The sequence below is a fragment of the Anser anser genome (genome assembly GCF_964211835.1).
Source record: "Anser anser genome assembly, contig: HAP1_SCAFFOLD_136, whole genome shotgun sequence".
NCBI lineage: Eukaryota > Metazoa > Chordata > Aves > Anseriformes > Anatidae > Anser > Anser anser.
Genome location: NW_028154175.1, coordinates 79,928 through 104,641, shown reverse-complemented (window position 1 = coordinate 104,641; position 24,714 = coordinate 79,928). Strand labels below are relative to the sequence as shown.

Here is a 24,714-nt window from a genome sequence, read left to right as displayed (position 1 = left end):
TGTGAGTATGATAATTGCATTACAATGTAATTGTTCAAAACAATAGAATTGGGATTTTTTTTTTTTTATTATTCCTAGAAAAAAGTAAACCTGTGAGAATACTTTACAACAAACATTTTGGATTTAAATTTAAAATGTACTTTCCTAATTTATCTTTGTTCTCTTAATTCTTCTTTTTTTTTTCAATACTATTTTTTAAAAATTTCTTGTTAGGGATATGCATTCTATGTTATGAAAAGTTACATGTATATGCCTTAGAGTATAGATATAAAGAATACTACTGAGTGCACCATTCTTCGAATCACAGAATGGCTCAGGTTGGAAGGGACCTTAAAGATCATCCACTTCCAACCCCTCTGCCATGGGCAGGGATGGCACCTACTAGATCAGGTTGGCCACAGCCTCATCCAACCTGGTCTTGAATACCTCCAGGGATGGGGCAGCCACAGCTTCGTTCATTCATTGTTTGCTTAACAGCATCTTGGAGCTGGAAACCTAAACCTAGCTGCTTCTATTAAGTTTCTGCATAGGATGTTTTATGACTTTTTGGAGAAGTAACTAACATTACTGTGCCAGGGCAGTGATAGCGGTCTGACCACTCATGATATCAGCCAGAGAAAAAAAATGACCAGATAATAAATAAATAAACAAACAAACAAACAAATAAGTAAATAAATAAAAGGATCCAGGTGTTCAAGATGGGGTTTGTATGGAGAAACCACCTGAACAATGTTCTTTTTTACCAGTTGATGGACTGAATTTTACTGGTTGCTTCCTGACCTGAAAGCTGTCTAGGTTTAATACATATCAAAAGCTCACTTGATATAGTGATTCATTTTTATTTTCTGTTGTAAATTATTTTACTAACAGCTTAGCGATATAATTAAATTTTAGCATTACCAACTCTGGAATCTTCTCCTTGATCTTTTCATTGTGTTAATATTTTGCTGTTTTTTGAATGCTTTTGCATGTTTCTGAGGGAAGGGAGAATGTCTCAATATATACCTAGCTTCAGTGAATATCAATAACAAATTTCAATTAATTCAGACTTCCTATTCGAAAGAACGTCTGTGAATGTATTTACTTCTCAGAATTTAGAGTGAACTCTTGTCTGTATTGAATTCCAAATTTAAATTATTTTTGAGATTAGTGGAGCCCAATTATCACCTTACAAACACTGTTTTAATCTGTTTTTGGTGCTTTGATAGACGATACAGTTTTTGTATTTAATGTATTTTTGATTAAGAAAGCCAAAATACATGATTACTATTGCAGAATAATGCTGCCCTTTTGACTGACTTCATGTGGCAGTTTTGTTATAAATGCTTGGTTGAAACTTGATTTAATTTTTTAACCTTTTGATTAGCAAATACCTTTTCCTTTCCCCTTTTTCTTTTTTTTTTTTTGTCCCTTTATTTCCTTGTCCCCTCTTTTTCCCCTTTTTCTCCTTCTGCTTCTCTTTCTTATATTTGTATTTATGTTATACATGTATATATACTACTTTGGTAATCTGATTAACTAAAAAATTGTTGTAAATGAGGTTTGCTGTGATTTTGTGCCTAATTACTTTTCCTTGTGTACCCATCAGTACTCTTTCTGTGCTTATCTGTTTTTATCATTACTTTGTCAGACTGATGAAACACCATATCACAGAGGCACGTAGATGTATTTCCCTAATAAAGGGTTATAATCGTGGATGGCTGCTGCAGTTGTGATCACGCAGTCAGTAATCAAGCTCTTTGAGGAGGGCTTGGTAGGGAACACCTTGAGTGGCTCTTGACATGCTGAATTGGTCATGGGGTCACTCCTCCTAAGTGGGAACTGCCCACTTGCTGGCCTTTGTCAACAGGAAAATGCCAAGCAAGCAGGGTTCCCATAAAAAGAACATTATAAACTTTTGGAAAGTAAAAAGAAAGCCTTCTTTTTTTTCTTTTTCTTTTTTTTTTTTTGTCCCTTTTGTTAGTTTTTTGTTCTTTTATAAGATGGGTAGTATTGAAATTTTAGTAAGTGGCACTTTCATTACTTTCTACATCCTCTTTTTTTTTTTTTTTTTTCCTCTGTGTTGACAGGGTAGAGACAGAAAGGTTTGTCGTGTTCTTTGGGTAAGTGCGGTGAACTGTTTTCTGTCCTCAGTGAATCAATGCTTTGTTTCAGAAGTGGTTGGTTTGGACAGAAACTGTCTTTATCATTTCTTTCCCCCCCAAGAATCACGTCTCTGCATCTCTTCAGACAACGCATGCTTCCCCTTTGGTGTTTCGTTTGATGGCATGGGGTTCTTGCTTGAAGGCATTTCTTTATGTAGGATCTGTGAATGATGAAAGTTATGAATGCATGGCTCAGTGTTTGATATTTGAGTGTTTCATGGAATAATGAATTAATTGTTTTAAACTGCTACAAATACAGTTTGCCCCAACTAAATGGCTGAACTGATTAGAGTTACAGAGTAATTTTCTCTAGTCAAAGACAAGGAAAGTTATCTTGATTTAGACTAACATGCATATAATTTATATAACACAGGTTATTTTTTCTACCGACTTTTTTTTTTTTTTAAACATGTAACAAACATGAGCACGTTACTCTATTAAATAGGTATTACCTATTTTGCATCCTGTACCCTGTCCTGTAGACTGTGCTACAACAATGCTAAGTTGTTTTTGTGTGTGTAGGTTCCAGTTACTTAAAACGTGCTTCTGGACACAGTTCTGGGCCTGATTTCAAAAACTGGATATAATAGATCACATTTCTTCATGAAATAGTGTTTGATAAAGTCTAGGTTGTAGCACAGTGAAAGCACAAAAATATGTACAGTATGCAGGACCACGATTTCATTGAAAAATACAATACTGACAGGAAACGTGAAAGATGCAAAGGAATCTAAGTACCTAAAACTACATGTAATAAATCATATGCAGACCATCAATCTGAAGGTGTATTCTTGATGCATCCTGCAATAGTGCTTCTCTGGAATTTTTAATATAAGAAATTTAAAATGATGAAAATTACTGCTTCTGAGGAAAGGCAAGCAAGTAATATGCAAGGTTCATTACTGTTATCAGATACTGCCCATTCCTGTCACAGAGTACGATCAAGATGGTGTAGGAGAAGCCCAGAGAGAGAAATCCTTTACTGAGAGGAATCTGAAGTATGCGTATTTGGTCAACGTACTTCATTCTTGCACCATTCAGCATGTGCTTTAAAGGAGTAATGAGAAAGGGGAATGAGTCTGAGCTACTGAGAGCAGGTCCAACATTTTGTAGAGTCAGACAGGGATCCTACAGGTAGTCTCCACATCTACAGAAGGCAGGCTAACACAGAGCTGAGGATGAAATCCATGGTATCGAGGGTCAAATTTCTGCCTCTTTATGTCAGTAGTAAACTTTGACAAACAAAGCAATAATGGAAATTTATGCTTTTCAGTGTAATCTCAGCATAGGTGATTTTGGAATTTCCTTTATACCTTGATCCAAGTACAAAGTAGTTCTGAATTTAACTAACTTTTTTTTTTTTTTTTTCCTGGCACTATTCTGTTTCTTTTCCTGTGTGTTGTGTGCATGTGTTATCAAAAACAGACAAACAAACAACAGAGTTACTAGCTATAAAAAGCTAATCAGAAACAAACAAACAAAAAGTTACTTCAGAGGCAATTATTTATTTTATTTATTTATTTATTTATTTTTTACGAATGGATAAAACATTCTGATGTTGTATCATTCTTAACTTGTTTTAATCCTTGTAGGTAACTGTTGGCTTTCATAATTTATTCATAAAATTTGTCAATATCCTGATCTCCTCTGTATGGATTTGCTAAACAGAGTTGCAACTTGAAAAAAACCTCTTACCTTCCTTTCTCAGGGTCAGTGTGGAAAATCAGATACTGAAATACGGGTTTACTACTTGTGAAATTACAATTTTGGAAAACGATGATCCTGGAGGAGTGTTCGAATTTTCTTCCTCTTCCAGAGGTCCCTACAGCATCAAGGTAGCTATCCGAGTAACGTCACTTAAACATTACAGACGACTTAGTTCTAACAGAGTGCTAGAAAAAGATTAATTTTATTTTTTTGCAGGAAGGGGAGTCTGTTGAGCTGCAGATTGTTCGCACTAGAGGAAGCCTCATCAGACAGTTTCTGCGCTACACTGTAGAACCAAGAGATAATAATGAGTTTTATGGAAGCACAGGAATTCTGGAGTTTAAGCCTGGTGAAAGAGAGATCATAATTACTCTACTGACAAGGATGGATGGGATTCCAGAGGTAAGAATTAATATTTTTCTCTCTTTAAATTGCATTCACATACATATTTGTTTGTCACTTACTAAAATATAGATGGTTTCACCTGTAAATACCAGCAATTTTTCTGTAACATTTGAAGGCTTTCTTTTTCTTAAGTGTGAGAAATAGATAGAGGAGGAGTGACTGAAAGGCCTATAAGATAGTCAAGCACCATATGAAAGCACTTTATATCAATACAAATCAGGTCTTGTCAGTCTTGCCTGAATATTCATTTCTCTGATATCTCTATTGTTTTGTAATCCCAGAAATCTGCACAATTTGAGGCATGTGTCTGTTGCTTTTCTCTTTGCTTTCTGCTTTTCTGTAGCTTGTTCCCTTTCCTGTGCATCAGCCATCCTGGATTCCATCAGGAAGTTTGCAAGGGTTTGATTTTACCACATTTATGTTAACATAAATTTTAGCTGCTGTGATTCAGCATTTTTTGCTGCCTTTACATGCACATTCCTATGCTGTATTTTGCATAAGCAGTTAGTTGTGTTTGTCTGATCCTGCTAATGAGCTGATCTAGGAGTAAGATGTCAGAAAGCCAGCTTTACAAAACATAAAGGTTTTAGGAAGGTTAATAATCTTTTTGTAGGGCCAGGTGGTCATCAGTCATGGATTGAAGGAGGGATGGAGGACCATATGATGAGGAAATCAGGGGATCACAGCAACTCCAACTTCAATTGCATAGGCTGCTGTAGAAATTCAGGTTTCTTTTCCCTACATACTCCAAAGAAAGGAGACATAAGAAGTCTGAACTCCACTACAGAAGCCAGGAACATAAGTTAATCTAGTAAAACTTAGGCACTAAAACAGCGGGTTATTTAATAGTTCCATTCCCAGTTTTTACTAGTTCATCAGCAGGCTGAGATAAAAGTATTTCCCTGCTTACAGCAGTATTATTAGACTAGGTAAGTCATCCTGCTGAAATGCTCAGGCAAAAACATACGAATTGTAGTGTCAGGACTAAAAAATAAGGAGGTCCTTTTATACTCTTCTATCTCCAAGAGTGGCCAAAAGCCACATACATGAGCAGGACATATATAATCACTTTCCTCCAGAATGCCATCCCAGCCTCCAATGGTGGGCAGTCCAAGGATGTCTGGAGTAATGGATGGTATCTTTGGGTGCCTTCAGATTTTCTTTCTGTTAATTGAAGCAGTTACGCTTTGAACGCAGGTAAGGTTTTAGCATCCATGACATTCTGTAGTACTGAACACCATTGTTTAATTGAATTGTATGTGAAGAACCAGTTCATGTGTGTTTCTTTACTGCTAACCACCAGCCAGTTTCACTGAGTTCTCCCCAGTGTAGAGTAATGCTGTTTTCTAGATAGATAAATGCAATATTTTTTTCTAATGTTCTCTGATACTTTTTTGAAAGTACCATGTCCCATTAGATTAATAAAGCCAGTTGATCAATTCTTTCTAAATTAGCATGCTGTCCATGGTTTAAAAATCTTTGCTTTACCTGTTACAAAGCCAGGAATCTTAAGAAGTCTTGGAGGAAAGAAAATTTACATTTCAGAGTGTGTTACAAACATTACTTGTGAAATTATGCGATTCTAAATTAAGTACACAAAATAAGTCCTTGCTTATAATAATAATAGACTTTTGGAGAAACTGATGCTTTTAGAGATAGAAAGTTCTCACAATTTCCTTTATTTGATAGCATTATACAAACGTTTATTGCATGTAGAATGTGTGTGATTTCATTTTAAGTTTGTATCCCTTTCTGCCTGATGGGGGACTGTGGACTATAGACCATTTTGTTTTTGATGTGGATGTTGAATATGTATTTTTGTTCTGACTGAGTTTCCCTCTTCTAGCTGGATGAGCTATATTCTGTGGTACTTAGTGGCTACAGTGAAATGCCAGGCAAGTTGGGGAATGCCACAATGGTCAATATAACCATTTTGAAGAATGATGATCCGCATGGTATCATTCAGTTTCTACCTTACGAACTAACAGTAACAATAAGTGAAAGCAAAGGAGAAGTCATCCATACCGGTAATTCCTTTTTATTAGAGTTACTTCTTTATCTGCTGTCTGCTTCTGCAAGTCTTATTTTCCCTGTTCTAGGATAACAGAAGTCTAGGAGACTTCTTACTAAAATCTCCACTCAGGACTTTACAGATTGGTACAATGCCAAGCAAGATGAGCAGCGGAGAGTGAAGTGGAGAAGTATGGGTGTGGAAAAACAGAGGGATTAACTGAGTAAAAAGGATTGCTAGAGAATTTTCCAGACAGGAGGGATGGAGTACTGATGTATGTGCAAAGTGCAACGTGGAGGTAGTAGCTCTGTTGGTGGAGAATGAAGAATGGGGTGTTATATAAGAGAAACATAGAGTTAAATCTTCCTATGGGTGATTTTAATTGATCTATTCAGTTATCAATTACTTTTACAGGCAAGAATTAACATGTGAAATTAAAGCAGTTTGCACTGCTTTAGTAATCTGTCTTTGTGTGTCCTTTTCTGTAGCACTCCAACATGTTACTGGTTTCATAAGAAGTGAAATTGGTTATTATTGTATTTCCTTTTTCTCAGTTTCAGATGTTTCAGATGTTCCTTTTTGATTTCTGTTGCTCTGAATATGCACACTGACTCTGTTTATGTTTTTTAGCTGTTTACAGAGTTGTAAGAAATCAAGGAAACTATGGAAATGTTAGTGTGTCTTGGGTTGTTGATCCAGCATGTACCAATGACGTCTATCCAGAGCAAGGGACTATTTTATTTGATAATCTGGAGTTTTCAAAAAATATCACCATTTACTCACTGCCAGATGAGGTAAACACTTTTACAGTGTTTTGGGGTGAGAATATGGGACAAAGAGTAAGTACTAAAACATTAGAGTATAAGGAGAAAAAAGGAATGTGTGTTTCTCAAGAGCCTAATAACTTGTAGGAAATATCAAAATACTTGGGTAGAACTGAGATAATGTCTGCAAATCATAGAGAAATTTCAGAAGCTGTGCATACCTCTAAACAAAAAAGGTAGAAGCTGAGAGTAATTGTACTGTGGTAAAGTTATAGGAAAGTTTGACTGAAACTCGTATCTTGATAACTGGAATCCTAATTTCAATCCTAATCCTATATGCTGATAAATTTGAAGTAATATAAGAAAGATTACACCTAATGATAAATAAATAAAGCTGTAAAAAAAACTACATGTATCAGAAACATAAAACTGGAAGGTAACTTTTGGGTCATCTGTGCAAGATAAAGAGGAAGGGACTTACTTACAAAAACTGTAGATGGATGATAATTTCTGTATAACTGTATGAATTATCATCCCTCTTGAGACACATAAGGACTGACAAATAAAAACAACACTCAGAAATCTCTGGCTTATTAATCCCCCTAACTTTTCATTTTAAATTCTTCAGTGTTTTGTATGCTAGAAATTAATGTCTTAATACTTTCAGGTGCCTGAAGAGGAGGAAGTATTCACCATCAGTTTATTCAATGCTACCGGTGGAGCCAGGCTGGGCAATGTAACCACTGCAATTTTACAAATAACAAAGAATGATGATCCCATTTATTTTGCAGGTTAGATATTATTGTTTATAAATGTGGAATACATACACTACCTAAAACGGATTTTTTTCACAAACCAGATCATTGCGAAATCGTAATCCCAAAAGAGCAAGTGGAAAAGCTCCCCAAACTTTTTTTTTTTTTGTAGTTAATTTATATTTGTTTCCTTCAGAACCTTCCCATTTTTTTGTGTGTGTCATTTTTCTCTTTGTTGATGTTGAGATCAGTTAGGAGGCAAGGTACAAAATATTCTCTCGTACCTGAATTATTTCCTACCTTTATCACATACATCTTATTGTTTCATTGAAGAGGAAGATCCTACTAGAGAGAATTAAGAAAACAGAGCAAATGCAAGCAACTCAGGCTTGAACTCAGACAGATTTGTTGCTTTTGTATTTTCAGAACGTGTGACAGTGAGTGTTCAAGAAGGAAGTGTTGCAAACTTTACAGTCCTAAGGAATGGATCTGCTGATGTCGCTGTTGTTGTCCAGTATATTACTGTTAATGGAGATGCAGCAGCTGAAGAGGGAGACTTTGTTCCCAGTGGAAAGAACAGTGTCATTTTGTTTGATGTTGGAGAAAGGGAGCAGAATTTATCTGTGTATATCAACGATGATGATACCCCTGAAACTGATGAAACATTTTATATTATCCTTTTCAATTCTACAGGTAAGTCTTCCTTTTTTTTTTTTTTTTTTTTGCTGGCAATTTCTTAGTATCTTGGTCTTATCATAAAGCAATATTTAAATGCCAAGAATTATACGAATAATGTTTGCTTCAAGATTTTTATACAATAAATGCATACTGTGTTTGAATTTTCATCCTTAATTATTTTATTGGAAACAAAAATCAAATGATAGAGTTGATACTTTGCCTGCAAAAACAACTGGAGTGAAAGTCCCTTTTCAAATATAAATGCTCCAAATTAGATGGACTTCAATACAAAAACACAAAGCAAAAAAAAAAAAAACAAAATTTAGTACCCAACAGTCTTAGGAAAAGAGGTATTCTTTTAGTTATTTTTTTCATGCTCCAGAGTGTATTACAAAACTACATGATTTTTGTAAAAACAAACAGAACTGCCATATTTTGGAGGAAGGGTATGTAATTGCTCTATTTTATTAGTAGCGAAAAGTATGCATACATTTTTTTCACTCTGAGACTATAGTTTTAAAAGGCTTAATTTGCAGAAAAATATATGTCACAATTTACCCAGGGGACCACCTCTAAAGAAAGGATTTATTACCTTAGAAATAACGTATTTTTGTTTATTTATTTATTTTTCAAAGTTTACACTTAAAAAGGAATGACCAAAATTATTCAGCCCATTCCTCACGTTTTTGAAATACATATCTTTTAGAATAAATTATCACTGTTATGTAATATACATGAGAAAATAAAAGTGAAGTATAAGAAATTCATAATTTTTCCAGAGCCCTAAGTATTTAATAAAGACCCTCCCCACACCTAGCTCCAACAAAACTCATGGTGTTGTGGGAGAGTCATTTGCAATTGTGTTATCAAATTTTAATTTACTGCCCTTCATTTTTTACTGTTCTCTAGTTGAGAGGTAATAACAGGCTCTGAATCTGCTGCAAATCTTTGCAATGCAAAGCAAAGCTGTATTGAATCAGCCATTGAAACCTGAGGGGCTGTAATTTAATAAAGCAAAGAAAGATGATGGCAATTAACCATCAGACTATACCTTCAGATTGTGTGACACGTTCTCAAAGTAAAATACCTACCAGGTATTCAGTTCAAGATTAGGAAACCTAAAATTAGATTTCTTCATCTGTAAGCACGCTAAGCATCTTAGTTCTCATTACAGTCTCTGATGGTCTTAGTCTTTAGCAGTCGATAAGACTGAAGTGATTGAGGTCATGCTACAGTGGACACCCTGCGGCTGGCCTGTGAGTTTCTCACAAGGCAGCATTGATCTTGAGTTGAATCCTTCCCTGAACATTGGTAGCAGGCAGCCAGAGGTTGACAGGGAAAGCAGTAATTTGAGTATAAGGCAGCTAAGCTATTTCCCAAGGTCGGCTGGTATTCACTGTAGTACCCAGGTCTCTTATAAAATATCAGACTAGGGAAAGGATTAGACAAAACCATTCTTCTTCCTTCATAAGTTTTCTCTTTTGTTGTCTCTTTCTACTTTAATAACTTTCTTCAGGATCTACTGGTAGCTCCCAATACTACCCCATTGGGAACATATCATGGCTTTTCTCCTAGCACATGGGGAATGGGTATCCATAGCCTCCTTTTTCCTCTAAAATGAGCATCATATAGTTTTACAGCCATTCTAGAATCACTAAGAATAAAGAATATTTCTATACATATTCCTGAAAGCAAAAGTTGGTTTTCTTTCTATGATTGGTTACATACAGTGGCCTTGACTGTTCTGAAATTTTTTTGGGGACTGTTGTTCCTGAGAGAAAATACAAATAGAGGTATATGAAGTTAGAGGAATAAGCACATTGTTTAACGTGGAACAAAATTTAGTCGGACACTTTCAAAGAAGACAAAAAATGGGGTGGGTGTGGACACATTATGTTCATCTATGGACAATGCAATGGAGTTAGAATTAACATCCCTTAATATTTACCTGTACTAATATGCACACTGAAAGCCTGCTAGCTTCCCATCTACATAATAAGAATCTTATGTTTCTTCCTTTTAGATATTCTTTGATATGGGAGTGAATAAACTCTTAGACATTGCTCATAGCTTGTATTTAGTTTAAATGCAATACTTTTCTTCTAGGTCTAAAGAAGGTCGGGGCTCTCTGAATACCTTACTCTTTTATTCTGTACCTCTGAATATCTTATTCTTTTGACTTGTCCAGATGATCAAACAGAAAATGTTACCTCACATAACAACTACATGCAAGGATACTGTGTAGTAAGAATCACATCTTCTCAGTTCATGTCATTTTTCCTGAAAATCTTACGTCTTGCTCTCTGGATGGTACACTACTTAAATACTTTTACTCTGATTTGCCTGCTGCTGAATACCTCAAATTCTGTTTTTCACTGACTTTTATAATTGTCCTTTTCTTTGTATAAAAGCAATTGTAGTGAGTAGAAAACATAATTGGATTTAGAGTTACCTACATTTCTGATTCCAATTTTAATAATAATAATTGTCCTCTTTTTTAGGAGATACAGTTATCTTTAAGGCTGGAATGGCAACAGTTATTATTGAAGCAAATGATGATCCTAATGGAATTTTCTCTTTGGAACCTTTAGAGAAGCCAGTTGAAGAAGGCAAAAGTAACATTTTTTGGTAAGTAACGTTTAAAGAATATCTTTGCACTCTTTTGGAACTGGTGTATGTGGTACTTTATAAATAGCACTTTGATTAAATCAAATGCACAAGTGTGCATTGATAGAAGTGCACTATAGAAAAACAGTTTTACAAAATTTTGGATTAAATGATTTGTAATGTGTTGAAGACATCACCTGTAATACTATGGAGTACACAGTAAATATTAAAAAGTGCACAGAAGCTCATGTTGAAATGTAACTAAATAAGACTTCAGCATTGATGTTCTGTTATAATCTCAGGAACCTGTAGATACAGAAAAATCTGAATGATTGAGCACAATATAACCTAGGCTGACAGAAAAAGAAAAAAAACCACTCAACAAATAGCTAAATAAAACTGTGTGGCACTAGGTGGCTTTTTGTACCCATCTTTGAAATTTTCAACTGCAAACTACTGTATTCTTTCTTTCTGTTTTTGTATTTTTTTTTTTCTTTTATCTGTTAATTACAGATTGAAATCTATACTTAAAGTCCGGATGTGACACTCTTCATTAGTCTGACCTTTGAAAGTATTTTCCTTTGTGCCACCATGATATATTGAAGAATTAGCAGGGTTAAAAATTGAATGCACTTGGCATCTCGCCTTGTTACATTCATTTCATAAATTTACTATGGGGTTTTAATTGGATGAAAAAATGATTTTTCGTTAAGAAATCTTGAGACAGGCTGTAAAGAGAAGTTAGGTCACAATAAATGCGATAGTGCAAATAGTTAGGGAAGAGGTTCTTCTTGCATTTAAAAAATCATCCTTTTTTTTTTGTCTGTTTGTTTTAAAGCCTTGAAGCAGATGCTTATGGCTGTGAATTGGTTCTTTATGCTTGTGTCAATACATCTGAAATATGAATAGTCTCAAGAAAAGAGGATATTAAGTTCATTGTGTGTTTGTTGTTGTGCTGTTCACTGTTTTGGGCTTTGTTGTTTTTTTGTCCTTTATAGTCTAATCTGCAGGATAATTTTTGTGGATTTGGTGGTGTTAAGAATATTGTTTTGATGTAAACATGCTTATATACAGGTGCTTTATGGAATTATAGGATACCAAGATCTCCAACATCTGAGGAACCTGCTCAGTCATCATTGATAAAATATATTTACTAGGGATCTGTCTCTTCCATACTGTCACTACTTTGACAGTTGTGTAGCATATAAAAAAGTGGTCAAAGTAGCATGTAACCAAACCACCGAAAACACAGAGGTTTTAATGAGGTAATTGGAGTTAGTGCAGCAGCGCTACACAGCTGGGATAGAGCACCCTGGTTAACGCCACAGAAGAAAAACCTTTGGAAGCAGAAACAACATAAATGTGTTGCTGTGGCTGGACTAGTTTAGCTGAATTAATTCTTCAACCTGATATAATCTATTTATAAGGCATTTTATGTCACCGTGCAAACCGACAGAAGCAAACTTCCTGTATGTAAGCGCACTCTTAATAAAGGCACTGTATGGGTCACTTTTTATTTGTAGTGCCTTTTTGAAATTAGTGTAATTGTGTTAGCAGATAGTTACCAAAAAAAAAAAAATCTTTTCATTTACTACGTTCTTAATCACAAATAACAGTAGATTTCTGAAAGCCGTAGAATGTAATTCTAATTTAATACAAGTGTAAGAAAAAGTTTAAGTAGACTTGATGACTGAAAGGAGAAACGTTTGTGGTTAAATGTAGATGATTCTCTTTCCTGTCTAAGAGTGTCCAAGTATATTAATTTTTAATGTTAACTTTCTGAACTATTATGCATTCATATTTATTATTATAAATTGGAATTACAAGACACAGTGATGTGTAGCTTCACAGTAGTATTCTGCATGGACCTGCGTATGCTACTTCTGTTTTCTAAAGTACGTATTCCGGGAGTAGAATTGTACTGCAAAAGTGGTTGCCTTTAAAAGGAAGGCTTCATGGAACAGTTGTAGTATATTAGCATTTTACTTTATATTACATAGTATATTACTTCTTACTGTAAGGAAGATTACAGTAAAAGGAGTCTCCACATTTTCCTTTTCTACTCAACGCTGATGCATGCCTGCCAGGACTCTCATTCTTTCTGTATCACTGAACAGGATTTTGAGACACAGAGGACACTTCGGCAATGTTTCTTTGACCTGGCAGTTGTTTGATAATAACTCTGCACTGAAGCCAGGAGAAGAATTCTATGAAACTTATGGGACTGTGTGCTTCATGGATGGTGAAAGGTCGAAGTCAATAACACTACGTGCCATTTCAGATAGAATTCCTGAATTCAATGAATTTTACATTCTAAAGTTGGTGAATGCTTCAGGTATTGTCTTCCATATCACCATTTCCTTCATATCTGGTAGAAAAGAGTTATGTTTAATCAATCAAAAAGAAACCAACACTAGAAAGAGCATTGCTTTGAATCATGTCTTGATATCCTATGCTTTTCTGGTAAGGTTTTAGGTCTTATTTTTCATTTAATCTTGATTTCCATATATAGAGAGTTACTCAGTTCCCGAATTACTGTTAAACACATTTTGGTGATCTGAACTTTAAAAGGGATGCCTCTTGGTTTTTGAAATTAAACTTCTTAAAGTTCAGAAGTTTCATTTCAAAAACCAAGAGTTCTGAATTTCAGATACATAGATCTCCATGCACAAAATATAAAACAAAGATACTAACAAAGAAATAACAAAGGTATTAAAGGTTATGTGTGTCTACCATAATAGAGGTTGCTTTTTTGTTTGTTTGTTTCCCTAGAGGAGGTAAAATACTTGTAGTTACCACTTCACATGACTTAAATTACAACTTTAAATTGCTACTGGACACATTTCCTAATCTGGATTAATTCCACTTTAGTACTATTCATGGTCTTCTGTGCTCTGATACAAGTGAAAATGTGTGTTGGCCTTTCCTGTAAGTGAAGTCCATACGGATGTACAAAAGATTTCCTGCTTATAACAGGTAGATCACTGTACACTTTGAACACGGAGATTCTCCATTCACAACATGATCTTCATATCATGAATTCTTACTGTGCAAAGATAGATGACTAACACCAGGACTGGGCAGCAGTTTTAACACACAACTGGTTACTGTTTCTGCAAGGTGTATGTACTTCTGTATCAGAGGCAACAGGCAAGATTTTGCCATTCTCTATTCCTGTAAGTCTTTGAGCAATACAAGAATTGAATTTGGCCCCCATGCTTATCAAACGAATCAAAGGTAACCTACCTTATTGGCTAATTAAGAAAAGATGGACCTTGTCATGTTTCACCTGAAAGACATCTGTGTGTTTTACAGCTGAAAAATAGCATGTGGGTTTGTTTTCTACTGAAATTACATCAGCACAGTGTTTTAAGAATAATACAATTAACCTATGTAATTTTCAAGTTAGATCATTTGCTATAAGTCCAGAGGATCTTAAAGGAGGGTTTGAGGTTTTTTTAGAAACTTGTTTTATTAAAAAAAAAAAAAAGTACTTTGAAACTTTTTTCTGAGTGTGTTGTTTAATCATTAACTTTTACTCTAACTTCTATTACGCAGGTGGGTCTCCTGGTCCTGGTGGTCAGTTATCTGAAACCAGTCCTACTGTAACTGTCATGATCCCTTTCAATGATGACCCTTTTGGAGTGTTTGTTATAGATCCAGAGAGCCAGGACAGAGAGATAGTGGAAGATACTCTTTCTGAAGATGACCTTTCCTATATTACGGACTTCACCATCTGGAGACAGCAAGGCACCTTTGGTGTTGTCCGACTAGGTTGGGAAATACTGTCTAGTACCTTCCAAGCTGGACTGCCATCAATGGTAGATTTCTTGTTGCTTGGATCATTCCCAAGCTCAGTACAATCACAGCCCCACATGAGGCGCCATCACAGTGGAACAGACGCTCTGTATTTCAGTGGAAAAGAGGATGCATTTGGCATTATCGGTCCTGAATACCCATACAATGGAAATAATGCAGTAACCAATTTTACATTTTCAGCTTGGTTAATTCCTAATGTCAGTACAGATGGCTATATAGTTGAAAAGGATAACGATAATGGGACTTTATATTATGGTGTGAAAATTCAGACAAATGATTCTCATGTTTCTGTAGTGCTTCATTATACAGCATTAGGGTCCAATATGACATACATGGCTAAAACATCAGTCATGAAATACCTGGATGAGAATACTTGGCTTCACGTTCTGATTACTCTGGATGAAAGTATAATTGAATTTTACGTTGATGGAATTCTAGTTCTGGGAGGAATGAAGAGTCTAAAAGGAGAAGCAATTCTTGATGGTGAGCCTTTGCTATTTTTCTCCATATATAAAGCTCTGAAATGCATAGTCTAGCCACTTCAAAGGTGGAAGAAATACACTGAAATGATTATATCTGTTAAGTTAATTGAAAGGAATGGATAAGAATTCTTTGAGGATTTTCAGAAAGCCTATGGAAATTGTGTGAATGTTCTAAAAAATTCAAACTGCTGCGATGTTGAGTGAGAGTAGAGGACTATTAATTGTATGGTGTACTATTTTATTTCTGCTTTTAAAATTCCAGGTTGAAGTTTAAGAAATCAAATTTTCCATTTGTAAAAAGAATAGTACTTCTGCAATTAGTAATTTCCATCACACTTGCAGTACTGTAGCTAAGCTGAGAGGCTGAGAGGTTTTTTTTTTTTCTCTCCCTCGGTTTCTAGAACAAATATATGTGAAATGCAATTATGCTTTTATTGCTAGAAGGATATGTCTGTGCTGTAAATTTTCTTTATTAGTGGGGATGGCGTGTGTCTGGGGATAATGCAATAGTAAGGCAAGTATGTCATCTCTCTCCGTTGAATGTTGGGTAATACACAGTGGTGTGCATAGCAGCCCAGTTTTTCTCAGCATCCTCCACTTTGTGCCCTGGGACTTTTATCAGTTCCTGTGGTTGCTCATCTCTACAACTGCCACTCAGTGTCATATGTATGACAATACACTGAAGAGCACAGCTTTTTTTGTTTGTTTGTTTTCTTTCGTTTTCTGAAAGGCAACTGAAAACAGCTGATGTGTGTGTTTTAGCACAAGAGCATAGCATGGCACAGAATAGGATAGAGTAGGAATGAATATGAGGCAGCTGTGATCCTATAGTTTGGAGACAGAGAAATATAAATGCTGTTGTAAAAAGAGTTTGGAATTTGCATGGAATTACAGTGTGGTGGATGAAATGGATGTCCAGAAGGGTTAATGCAGTAATCATGAGTATCATCAGAATGGATCAGCTGCCCTAGCAGAGGGAAACAAAGTAGGATTTGTTCAGCAAAACAAGGGCTAAAAGGGGTTGCAGTTCTGCTCTGAAAATCTGTGGAGGAAAGAGGGAGCCTCAAGTCTCTAAGACTTATAAAAATGAGGGATGATGATAATGTGCTGCTAGAACTAATAGGATGAAAAACTTGGACAGCATAGGATGGAATTGTTTGGCCTGTGAGGACTTACCTGTAACATTGAGATGAGGCTCAAGGAACCTCCTGATTTTGGATCTCAAGATCAATATGATTCCTCATCCAGGGACAATGAACAGTTTACCATTGGTTTTTAAGAAAAACAGGTAGTCAGTTGCTGACTGTTTCATACAAATACAATAACATGAGAAAAAATTATAATTTCCTTCTCAGGTCCAGGAATAGTAAGAATTGGAGCAGGAATCAACGGCAGCAGTAGGTACACAGGGTTAATGCAGGATGTAAGGCTTTATGAGCGTAAGTTGACACGAGCAGAGATCTATGAACTTCATGCAACTCCTGCAAAAAGTGATGTCCACCCTGTCTCTGGGTATTTGGAGTATTGGCAAGGAGAGACCAATAAATCATTCATCGTGTCTGCAAAGGATGACAAAGAGGAAGAAGGAGAAGAATTATTCATACTAAAGCTCATTTCTGTGCGTGGTGGAGCTCGAATTTCACAAGAAAACACCACAGCAAGATTAAGAATACAGAAAAGTGATAATGCTAATGGTTTATTTGGCTTCACTGGAGCATGTATCCCTGAGGTAAGGTGGTCATAATGGAAATTGTAGGTGATATTTCAGGCACAGAAAGCTAAATGGCAGGACCAAGTGACCTGAACAAACCCTAGATTTTGCAGTGTTTGCTTTTGTGGTTAAGCAAACTTTTCCTAGGATTTGGAGATGCATATGTTCTGTTAATACAACCTCAGTTCCACTGGGATTTACTATATAATTTTAAAAAACTAAAGAAAAAAATGGTTAAGAAAATTTAGTTTACTATATAAACTGAAGACTAAGGCTTAATTTTTTTTTTCTAGAAAAATATTTTACCTTCACTTCTGTTACATTTGAGTTACCAGTTAAAATGTAAGATTTACTTCTCTGGTTTTTTTTTGAGAATGGATTATTGCAAAGATTTTTATTTTAGTTTTCTGTGTCACATGATGTGTTTGAGATAATTTTACTAGAGATCATGCAATGACAAAGTGTTATGGATTTTTCCACCTTCATTTGCTGTCATAAACTAAGTTATAATTTGCATATGTTTGATGTCAGTTGGTTGATTTAGTAGTGGTTTTTTTTGTTGTTTTAGTTTTAACAGATGAAATCTTTTTTCAGTGGTATCCATTCTATATGCAGAGTGTAAACTTGCTACTTTTTGAGGAGGCTTGAAATAAACATAAATCATTCTTTACTTCTTTAATCAATTATAAGGGGGAATAACATGATAGCTATCTCTACTGGTATTGGATTATTTTGTGGAAAAAAAAATTTAATATAGTTTTCATTTGGGAACTCTTATGAGCTTTAATTACATTCTTTTTTAATCAAAGTGCTTATGATGTTTTTAAAATAACTGTCTTGCCTGAGTGATACTAGTTTTCAGTTTGGTTCAGTTTGCTTATTGTGTGCCTACCATATGCTATGATAATAGATTCCTTCAGGTTCAAGTACCTCTGATACGCTGTGATGCCACAGATCATCAGCCAACCATGAAGAAAAAAAATAATTATATGGCACGGTAATTGTTTTGCACCTATCATATGTCCATTTCACCAGGGAAGTATTAGAGCTCTTAGTGGTGATGCAGGAACACAGCATTTTTTTACCAGTAGTTTAACTGTGCATATCTGTCTACTAGGCAGCTGAAGTCACACACAGTATCTATGCTTTCTTACAAAGCAGCCCTGAAATTTATCTAATGCATAAGATAGCTTTAACCTTTCCAATAACTTTCAGATAAAATTATTTTCTATGTTAATTTTATGAACGTTATTTTCTAAAATAGAAGGTCAGTACCAATTAAAGCTTCATTCCAGAGACGTGAAGTTGTCGCTGCAGAAGTCATGTTATCTGTGAAGATACAGAATTGTAAGGAGGACAGTAGAAGAGAAAAATCTGTTTTTCTGAATGATGATGGTATAGTTTATTTCTATCCATAGTGTGTCTGGTTAGAGAAAGTGCTGATCCAAATCTTTCTTTAAATTATTGCTAAGGAAAATTACAATATTGACGTTATTATAAAGCAATAGTTTCATTTGCTTTCGACAGGTACATTTCAAGCATATTGATTCTGTCTCTGACGCATAGTTTTAGGAAAGGGGTTGTGTCCAGGACGAACTGCAGTGTATTGTTATTTGTTACCTTAATAGTCCTCAGGGAGGCATCAGACTTTTGCAGATTCCACTAGGATTGTTCTGATTGGCATCAAGGTCAGTTTCAGCTTCCTAACACTCCAAAAGAGCTGAAAGTAACATGACAGCAATTTTTTACTTGAACATTTGTCTGGCATTAAATATTTTCGTGTTATTTAATGAAATTGCCTTGATTTACTTTGACAGTAATAAACGTTCCAAATTTTTGCTTTCTTCCAGACTGCTGATGAAGGTTCCACTATATCCTGTGTTGTGGAGCGTACAAGGGGAGCCCTAGACTATGTGTATATAAAGTACATTATCTCACAGGTTGATTCCACTGGCATTAATTACTCTGTTACCGATTTTTCTAATAGCAGTGGCACTATCACATTCGTTCCTTGGCAGAGATCAGAGGTAAACCCTACCTTCCTATTAACAATTCATCCTGTCCTTTACAAACCTCCTGGAAAATACCTTCTGAGGGTGCTTGGCTGGTTTGCATACTAGAGAGTGTTTACTTCACATGGCTTTTCTTATTATTATTTTTTATTTTGTTATTTTATGTTGTTATTTTTTTGTTATATATATATTTTCTTTCTTTCTTTTTTTCCATCCCTGACAACAAGAAAGTGTTATTTGTAGCTCTGTGTATATGTCAGTTCAAAAGTCACCATGTGTGCATGTACATATTAGATATATGTACATATACATAAAAAATATTAACTGTATTTATGTGTATGTGTACATATACTTTAAAAAGTGTAGATAGTCCATGTACTTTCGAAATTGGAAAATGATCAGGTTTGATCTGAGTGTTGTAACTCAAATTTATGTCCACAACAATTAAATAGGCAATAGTAAGATTCATTGCTGTTCTTGCACTCAAGGCTATCCAGGTTCTGTCTCCTTTTAAATTCAAAATCAGAAACAGGAGATTAAAGGTGTTCTTGTAACAATAGCTGTTTTTGAGTCTCCCTGAAATGATTACTGTCTGCTTTAATCTATTCCTCTGCATAAAGTGTGCGAGCAACTGGAACATAAGGAAATTATTCAATATTCTGGCCTTAGAGACACCTGAAATTGGTAATCAGAATTGCATCTCTGAGTTGGGGGAGAGAAAGAGAAATGATACATAAGGGAAGCTTTAGCTGCTTCTGAGAAAGCTTTCTAAAAGTCTTACGAAATTCCTTATCTGAATTAGTTTAAAAAAAAAAGAAAAAGAAAAAAGAAATACCAGGATACCAGGATACACTGAAGAGTAGGAATTCAAAGCTACAGAGGCCCACAATTAAAAAATTATGTGGGCAGACTGGAGGTCCAAAAGAGGGCCAGAAAGATGATCAAAGAGCTGGAGAACCTGTCCTCTAAGGAAAGACTCAAGGGGTTAGATCTTTTCACCCTTTAGAAGGGGACTTTGATCCCATTATTACAGTACCTAAAGGGCAGCTCCAGAGTTGACAGAGGCTCTCTCTTCTCAAGAAACCACAGGAGAAGACAGAGGGCAAAGAGTACAAAGATAGAGTGGGAGAGGTTTTGTCTTGAAATTTTTTACAACTACTGGAACGACTTCCTTAGGGACAGGGTCGGGTTGTCCCGACCTCAGCATCTGGGCCAGGGCAATCCCAAGCACAAACACAGGCTGGGCAGAGAAAGCACTGAGAGCACCCCTTGGGGGGGGAAGGACCTGGGCGTGGTGGTTGATGAGAAGCTCGACATGAGCCGGCAATGTGTGCTTGCAGCCCAGAAAGCCACCCGTACCCTGGGCTGCACCAACAGCAGCGTGGGCAGCAGGGCGAGGGAGGGGGCGAAGGAGGAAATTCTTCCCTCAGAGGGCGGTGAGGCCCAGGCCCAGGCTGCCCAGAGGAGCTGCGGCTGCCCCATCCCTGGCAGAGCCCAAGGCCAGGCTGGATGGGGCTGAGGGCAGCCTGGGCTGGGGGGAGGTGTCCCTGCCCATGGCAGGGGGTGGCGCTGGGTGGGCTTTAAGGTCCCTTCCAGCCCAAACCAATGTATGGTTCTATGGTAGAATTCCCATCACCAGGGGTGCTTAAGATGCAGTTGAACATGGTGCTGGATTATTTCATCTATTTTTTTTTTTTCCATGAAACATTGAACTTCATCTTTTGATGTCCCATCCAACGTGGGCTGTCCTATGATTAAAATTCTGTGGTAATAAACAGCGTGTGCTAGAAATAGAAATAAAAATAATCTGTTTCAATGAATTCAATCCTGATGTACAGCACAGAATTGTTAAATTTATTTGAAGAAGTGGTGCGGGACCACAGTACTGTAGAAACAACATACACTTTCTATTATTGTTTGTATAATAAGGATGAATTGTGAGTAGAAAATACCATCCTCAGTTTCACTTATATCAGGCTGCAGAAGTCAATGTGGACTCAAATTCGCTGAAGTCATTTGCAGGGATCCCAGTGACTTCACTAGAACTGTGAATCTGGATAATGTGATGACTGGCAAAAGCGTGTGGTATCTGAAAATAGTTCATTCATGTTATAATAGTTTGTTCATTCAGCTTTATTTCTCTGTGAAATGATATTACTGCATTTCATACAATCATATATAGCAGAAATTTCCAAAGCTTTTCTAGCATGGCAACATAGACGAGGCCCACATTACTCTATCTAGTGGCAGAAAATGGCTGATGTAGGCTCTTGCTACACAGCTTACTGGTCCAATTTACTGCATACATACAGAGGAGCTAATGTGCATGGCTCTAAGAAACGGGCTGGTAGCAAGCTGCTCTTCAGGTGGGATATCCTAAGGGACTTTCAACTGACATTTGTAATCTACTCATTACCATGCCTCTAAATATGATCAGCTACTTAAATGTTTTCTATATGTTTGTCCGACCATATCGAAACATAAAGAAAGATGGAATTTTCTGAAGTGAATGTGTTAGCGTGTTTAGAGCAAGGTTATGTTAGTAAATCGTATGATCTGCAGGTCAAAGCGTCAGGTGGTATAATAAGCTCAATTTATTTGCTCTCTAAATTGGATTAATCACTGTAATGTCTCTTCATAAGCATAATTTCAAAAAGATTTTAAAATTTATCAGATATTTCATGTTCAGTACATGGAAATTAAACTCTGCTTTTGTGAAGATATACAAAACCAACCAAACAAGTATTTATTATCACTTATTTATGTAGTTTGAAACAATTCAGAAAATATGCCTTCCATTTCCAGTAGCTTGGAAGCATTGTTTTTGGAAAGCATATTCTAGACATAAAATGTTATCTTAGAAATTAGTTGAATTTATGTGGAGAGCAAAAATAGTGTCCTTTGCTTTCAGAACTATACAGCAGATACAGCTGACTGACTAATCAAAGAATGTTGCATGGTTTGATTTCTCCATGATTTGGTCCTTCTCTAGGTGTTAAATTTGCATGTTATTGATGATGACATTCTGGAGTTAAATGAATATTTCCGTGTGACATTAGTCTCTGCAGTGTCTGGAGATGGGAAACTAGGTTCAACTCCTACCAGTGGAGCAAGTATAGATCCAGAAAAGGAAACTACTGATATCAGCATCAAAGCCAGTGACCACCCATACGGTAACAATGATGGGAATTATACAGCTTTGTTTCAGATTATTGTGTAGTTCTTTCCAGTCAGATGAAAACTTTGCTTGGTTGTAATAGTTGAGGAAGCAATCTCATATATTCCACTTTATCTGACTTGAATTAATTCATTGTTTATATACATGAATGAATACTGAATTAGTTTTCTTTTATAATTTTACAAAAAGGCCTCAAATCTTCCCTGCCCAAACAAGCAATGATTCTCTTGTGAGGGCAAATAAAGGCTCTGCATGTAGTTGATCCTGTCCAGGTTTTTCATCAAATGAGAATTCCTGACAATGAGAGTCATTTCTCCATATGTCTTGTACCAGTAAATACGCAAAACCGTGGCCTGTGAGGCTCTTTTGGGAAGAGAAGGTTTTATTATTGTGCTGTGCCTTTTATCAAGACTGACAAGAATATCAGTGAGAGAGGGTAAGGCACACAGCACATCTCTGGAAATAGTGTGATTGAGGCTTAAGGGTATACTGGTATATGTGGTTTTTAATTTCAGAACCATCACAAGATATGTTATCAATCACTTTATTTAAATTGTTTATCATCTTTAAAATTTGTTATGAAAAGCCATGTAAGTAGTAATTCTTGTCTTCCAGGTCTGCTCCAGTTCTCTGTGGGGCCACCTCCTCAGCCAGGTGATAAAATGATTCTTCCAGCCTCTTCTGTGCCCCATATTACTATTAAAGAAGAAGCTGGACACGTCAGATTACTGGTAGTTCGTGCACAAGGCCTTCTTGGAACAGTTCTGGTGGAATACAGAACAGTGCCAGTCACAGCTTTCAGTCCCAAAGATTATCAGGTATGGCAACTGCCAAGGTGGTATAATTGTTTTGGAATTAATTAGAGTTATTTATCGTGGAGATAGCTTTCAGTTTGACTGCTCTAGCCCAGCTATGATTCTTTCACAGAAAGACTACTTTACAAGGTGATGTGGCAAATGGATATGTAATATTCACTTAAAAATATACATCATGTGACTTCTCCATTCTTTTCTCTGCAGTAAGTTGCATTGTCTAGGAAAAGCCTCTGGTTTTGAACTTTTTTTTTTTTTCTTAACAGAGTTTTCAGTGTAGCAATTTGTGAGTTTTGCTGTTGTTACAGACCATATTATTCAAGTGCATGTACAGGTTAACATTATGCTTGTACATACTGGGATTTGTATATGCCTAGCAAAATAACCTGCATGTATCTGCACTTGCTTGTCCAACTGATCATTTGTGCAGAAAAATAAGAAAAATGTACATGAATGCAGATGCTCACCAGTATGTCAACTTAGATGTCTTCTTCTTTTTTTTTTTCTTTTGTAAAACAGATTTTTCAGATTTTTTTTTAAAGCTTAAGTGAGGAAAAGTAGATGTTTTGAAAAAGACAAAATGAAGGTTCTGTTTCTTTTTTTTACATGGATGAAAACATTAGACTTGAACAAAAATATGAAGAGCTCTTATATTGCAGGCTGTTGTGGGTACACTGGAATTTCAGCCAGGAGAAAGATACAAGTACATTACTGTTAACATCACTGATAATACTATTCCTGAATTAGAAAAAACGTTTAAAGTGGAGCTGTTGAACCCAGAGGGAGGAGGTAAGGCACATATATCAGTCCCTTAGTTGTATTTTCATGACCTCTACTCGTTCATAAAAATCTTGTCTTTCTTGGCATTATTTTCTATGTTATTTCTGAAAACAAACAAAAAGCACCTCTACATCCCCACCCCCATACAGCTGTCTTTTTTCGTAGGGAAGAACTGTTCCTCAGTTCTTTTCTTAATCCTTGGTGGAAACAACCAGATCCCATAGCAAGTATATTATTACCATGTATTAGGGAAAGTGTATCACTGCCATCTGTTAGGTCATCTAAAGGCAATTGCTGCTTTTCACTTTGTATAACTTCATGGTTGGTAATGAGAACTAAAATAATGCAAAAATATATTAGCAATATGTTGCATTTCAAAAATATGGAATATTTATAAAATATTTAAGGCTAAACAGTCAAAGTGTTGTGTTTTTGTTTGTTTGTTTTGTTTTTTTTTTTTGTTTTGTTTTGTTTTTTCTTCCACATGAGTGAAATCAGAAGAACTGCAATACATAGGTCAAATGGATTATAGCAGTAATAGGCTGTGGATGTTGAGGGCCATAGGGAGTTTGCTGAGCTGTAGCTGCAGAGGTAGCTCGTAGATAACTGTCTGTAAGAACAAGACAAACACTTGAAAGAATTATTGGTTTGAAGGGCTAGTCTGAAGGGACGGCAAAGCATAGTGGTGCTGCCACATAAACCCCTGAATACCTTACAGATTTTTTTTTCCATTTGAGAAAAATTTTAACGGAGATTGTAAAGCTTGTTGGAGGGAAAAGTAATTAGAAACACTGACAGCCATAAATTGATTTTTTTTTTTTAAACTGATGTTATTTTTTTAAACAATTC

The 24,714-nt window shown here is 35.9% G+C and overlaps 1 protein-coding gene across 1 annotated transcript in view; it reads left to right on the top strand.

Annotated features, from left to right (window-relative positions):
• The window catches only part of LOC310890428 (adhesion G-protein coupled receptor V1-like), a 93,710-nt gene that overhangs the window by 28,957 nt on the left and 40,039 nt on the right, over positions 1-24,714 (top strand). Inside the window, exons 18-32 of the mRNA XM_083852787.1 lie at positions 2,070-2,102; positions 3,853-3,979; positions 4,068-4,253; positions 6,103-6,283; positions 6,898-7,061; positions 7,699-7,822; positions 8,213-8,479; positions 10,966-11,092; positions 13,189-13,406; positions 14,630-15,373; positions 16,728-17,101; positions 18,934-19,110; positions 22,088-22,268; positions 22,889-23,091; positions 23,745-23,874. Of these exons, the coding sequence (XP_083708913.1) occupies positions 2,070-2,102; positions 3,853-3,979; positions 4,068-4,253; positions 6,103-6,283; positions 6,898-7,061; positions 7,699-7,822; positions 8,213-8,479; positions 10,966-11,092; positions 13,189-13,406; positions 14,630-15,373; positions 16,728-17,101; positions 18,934-19,110; positions 22,088-22,268; positions 22,889-23,091; positions 23,745-23,874 (3,236 nt within the window). The remainder of the gene's footprint in view (positions 1-2,069; positions 2,103-3,852; positions 3,980-4,067; positions 4,254-6,102; positions 6,284-6,897; positions 7,062-7,698; positions 7,823-8,212; positions 8,480-10,965; positions 11,093-13,188; positions 13,407-14,629; positions 15,374-16,727; positions 17,102-18,933; positions 19,111-22,087; positions 22,269-22,888; positions 23,092-23,744; positions 23,875-24,714) is intronic.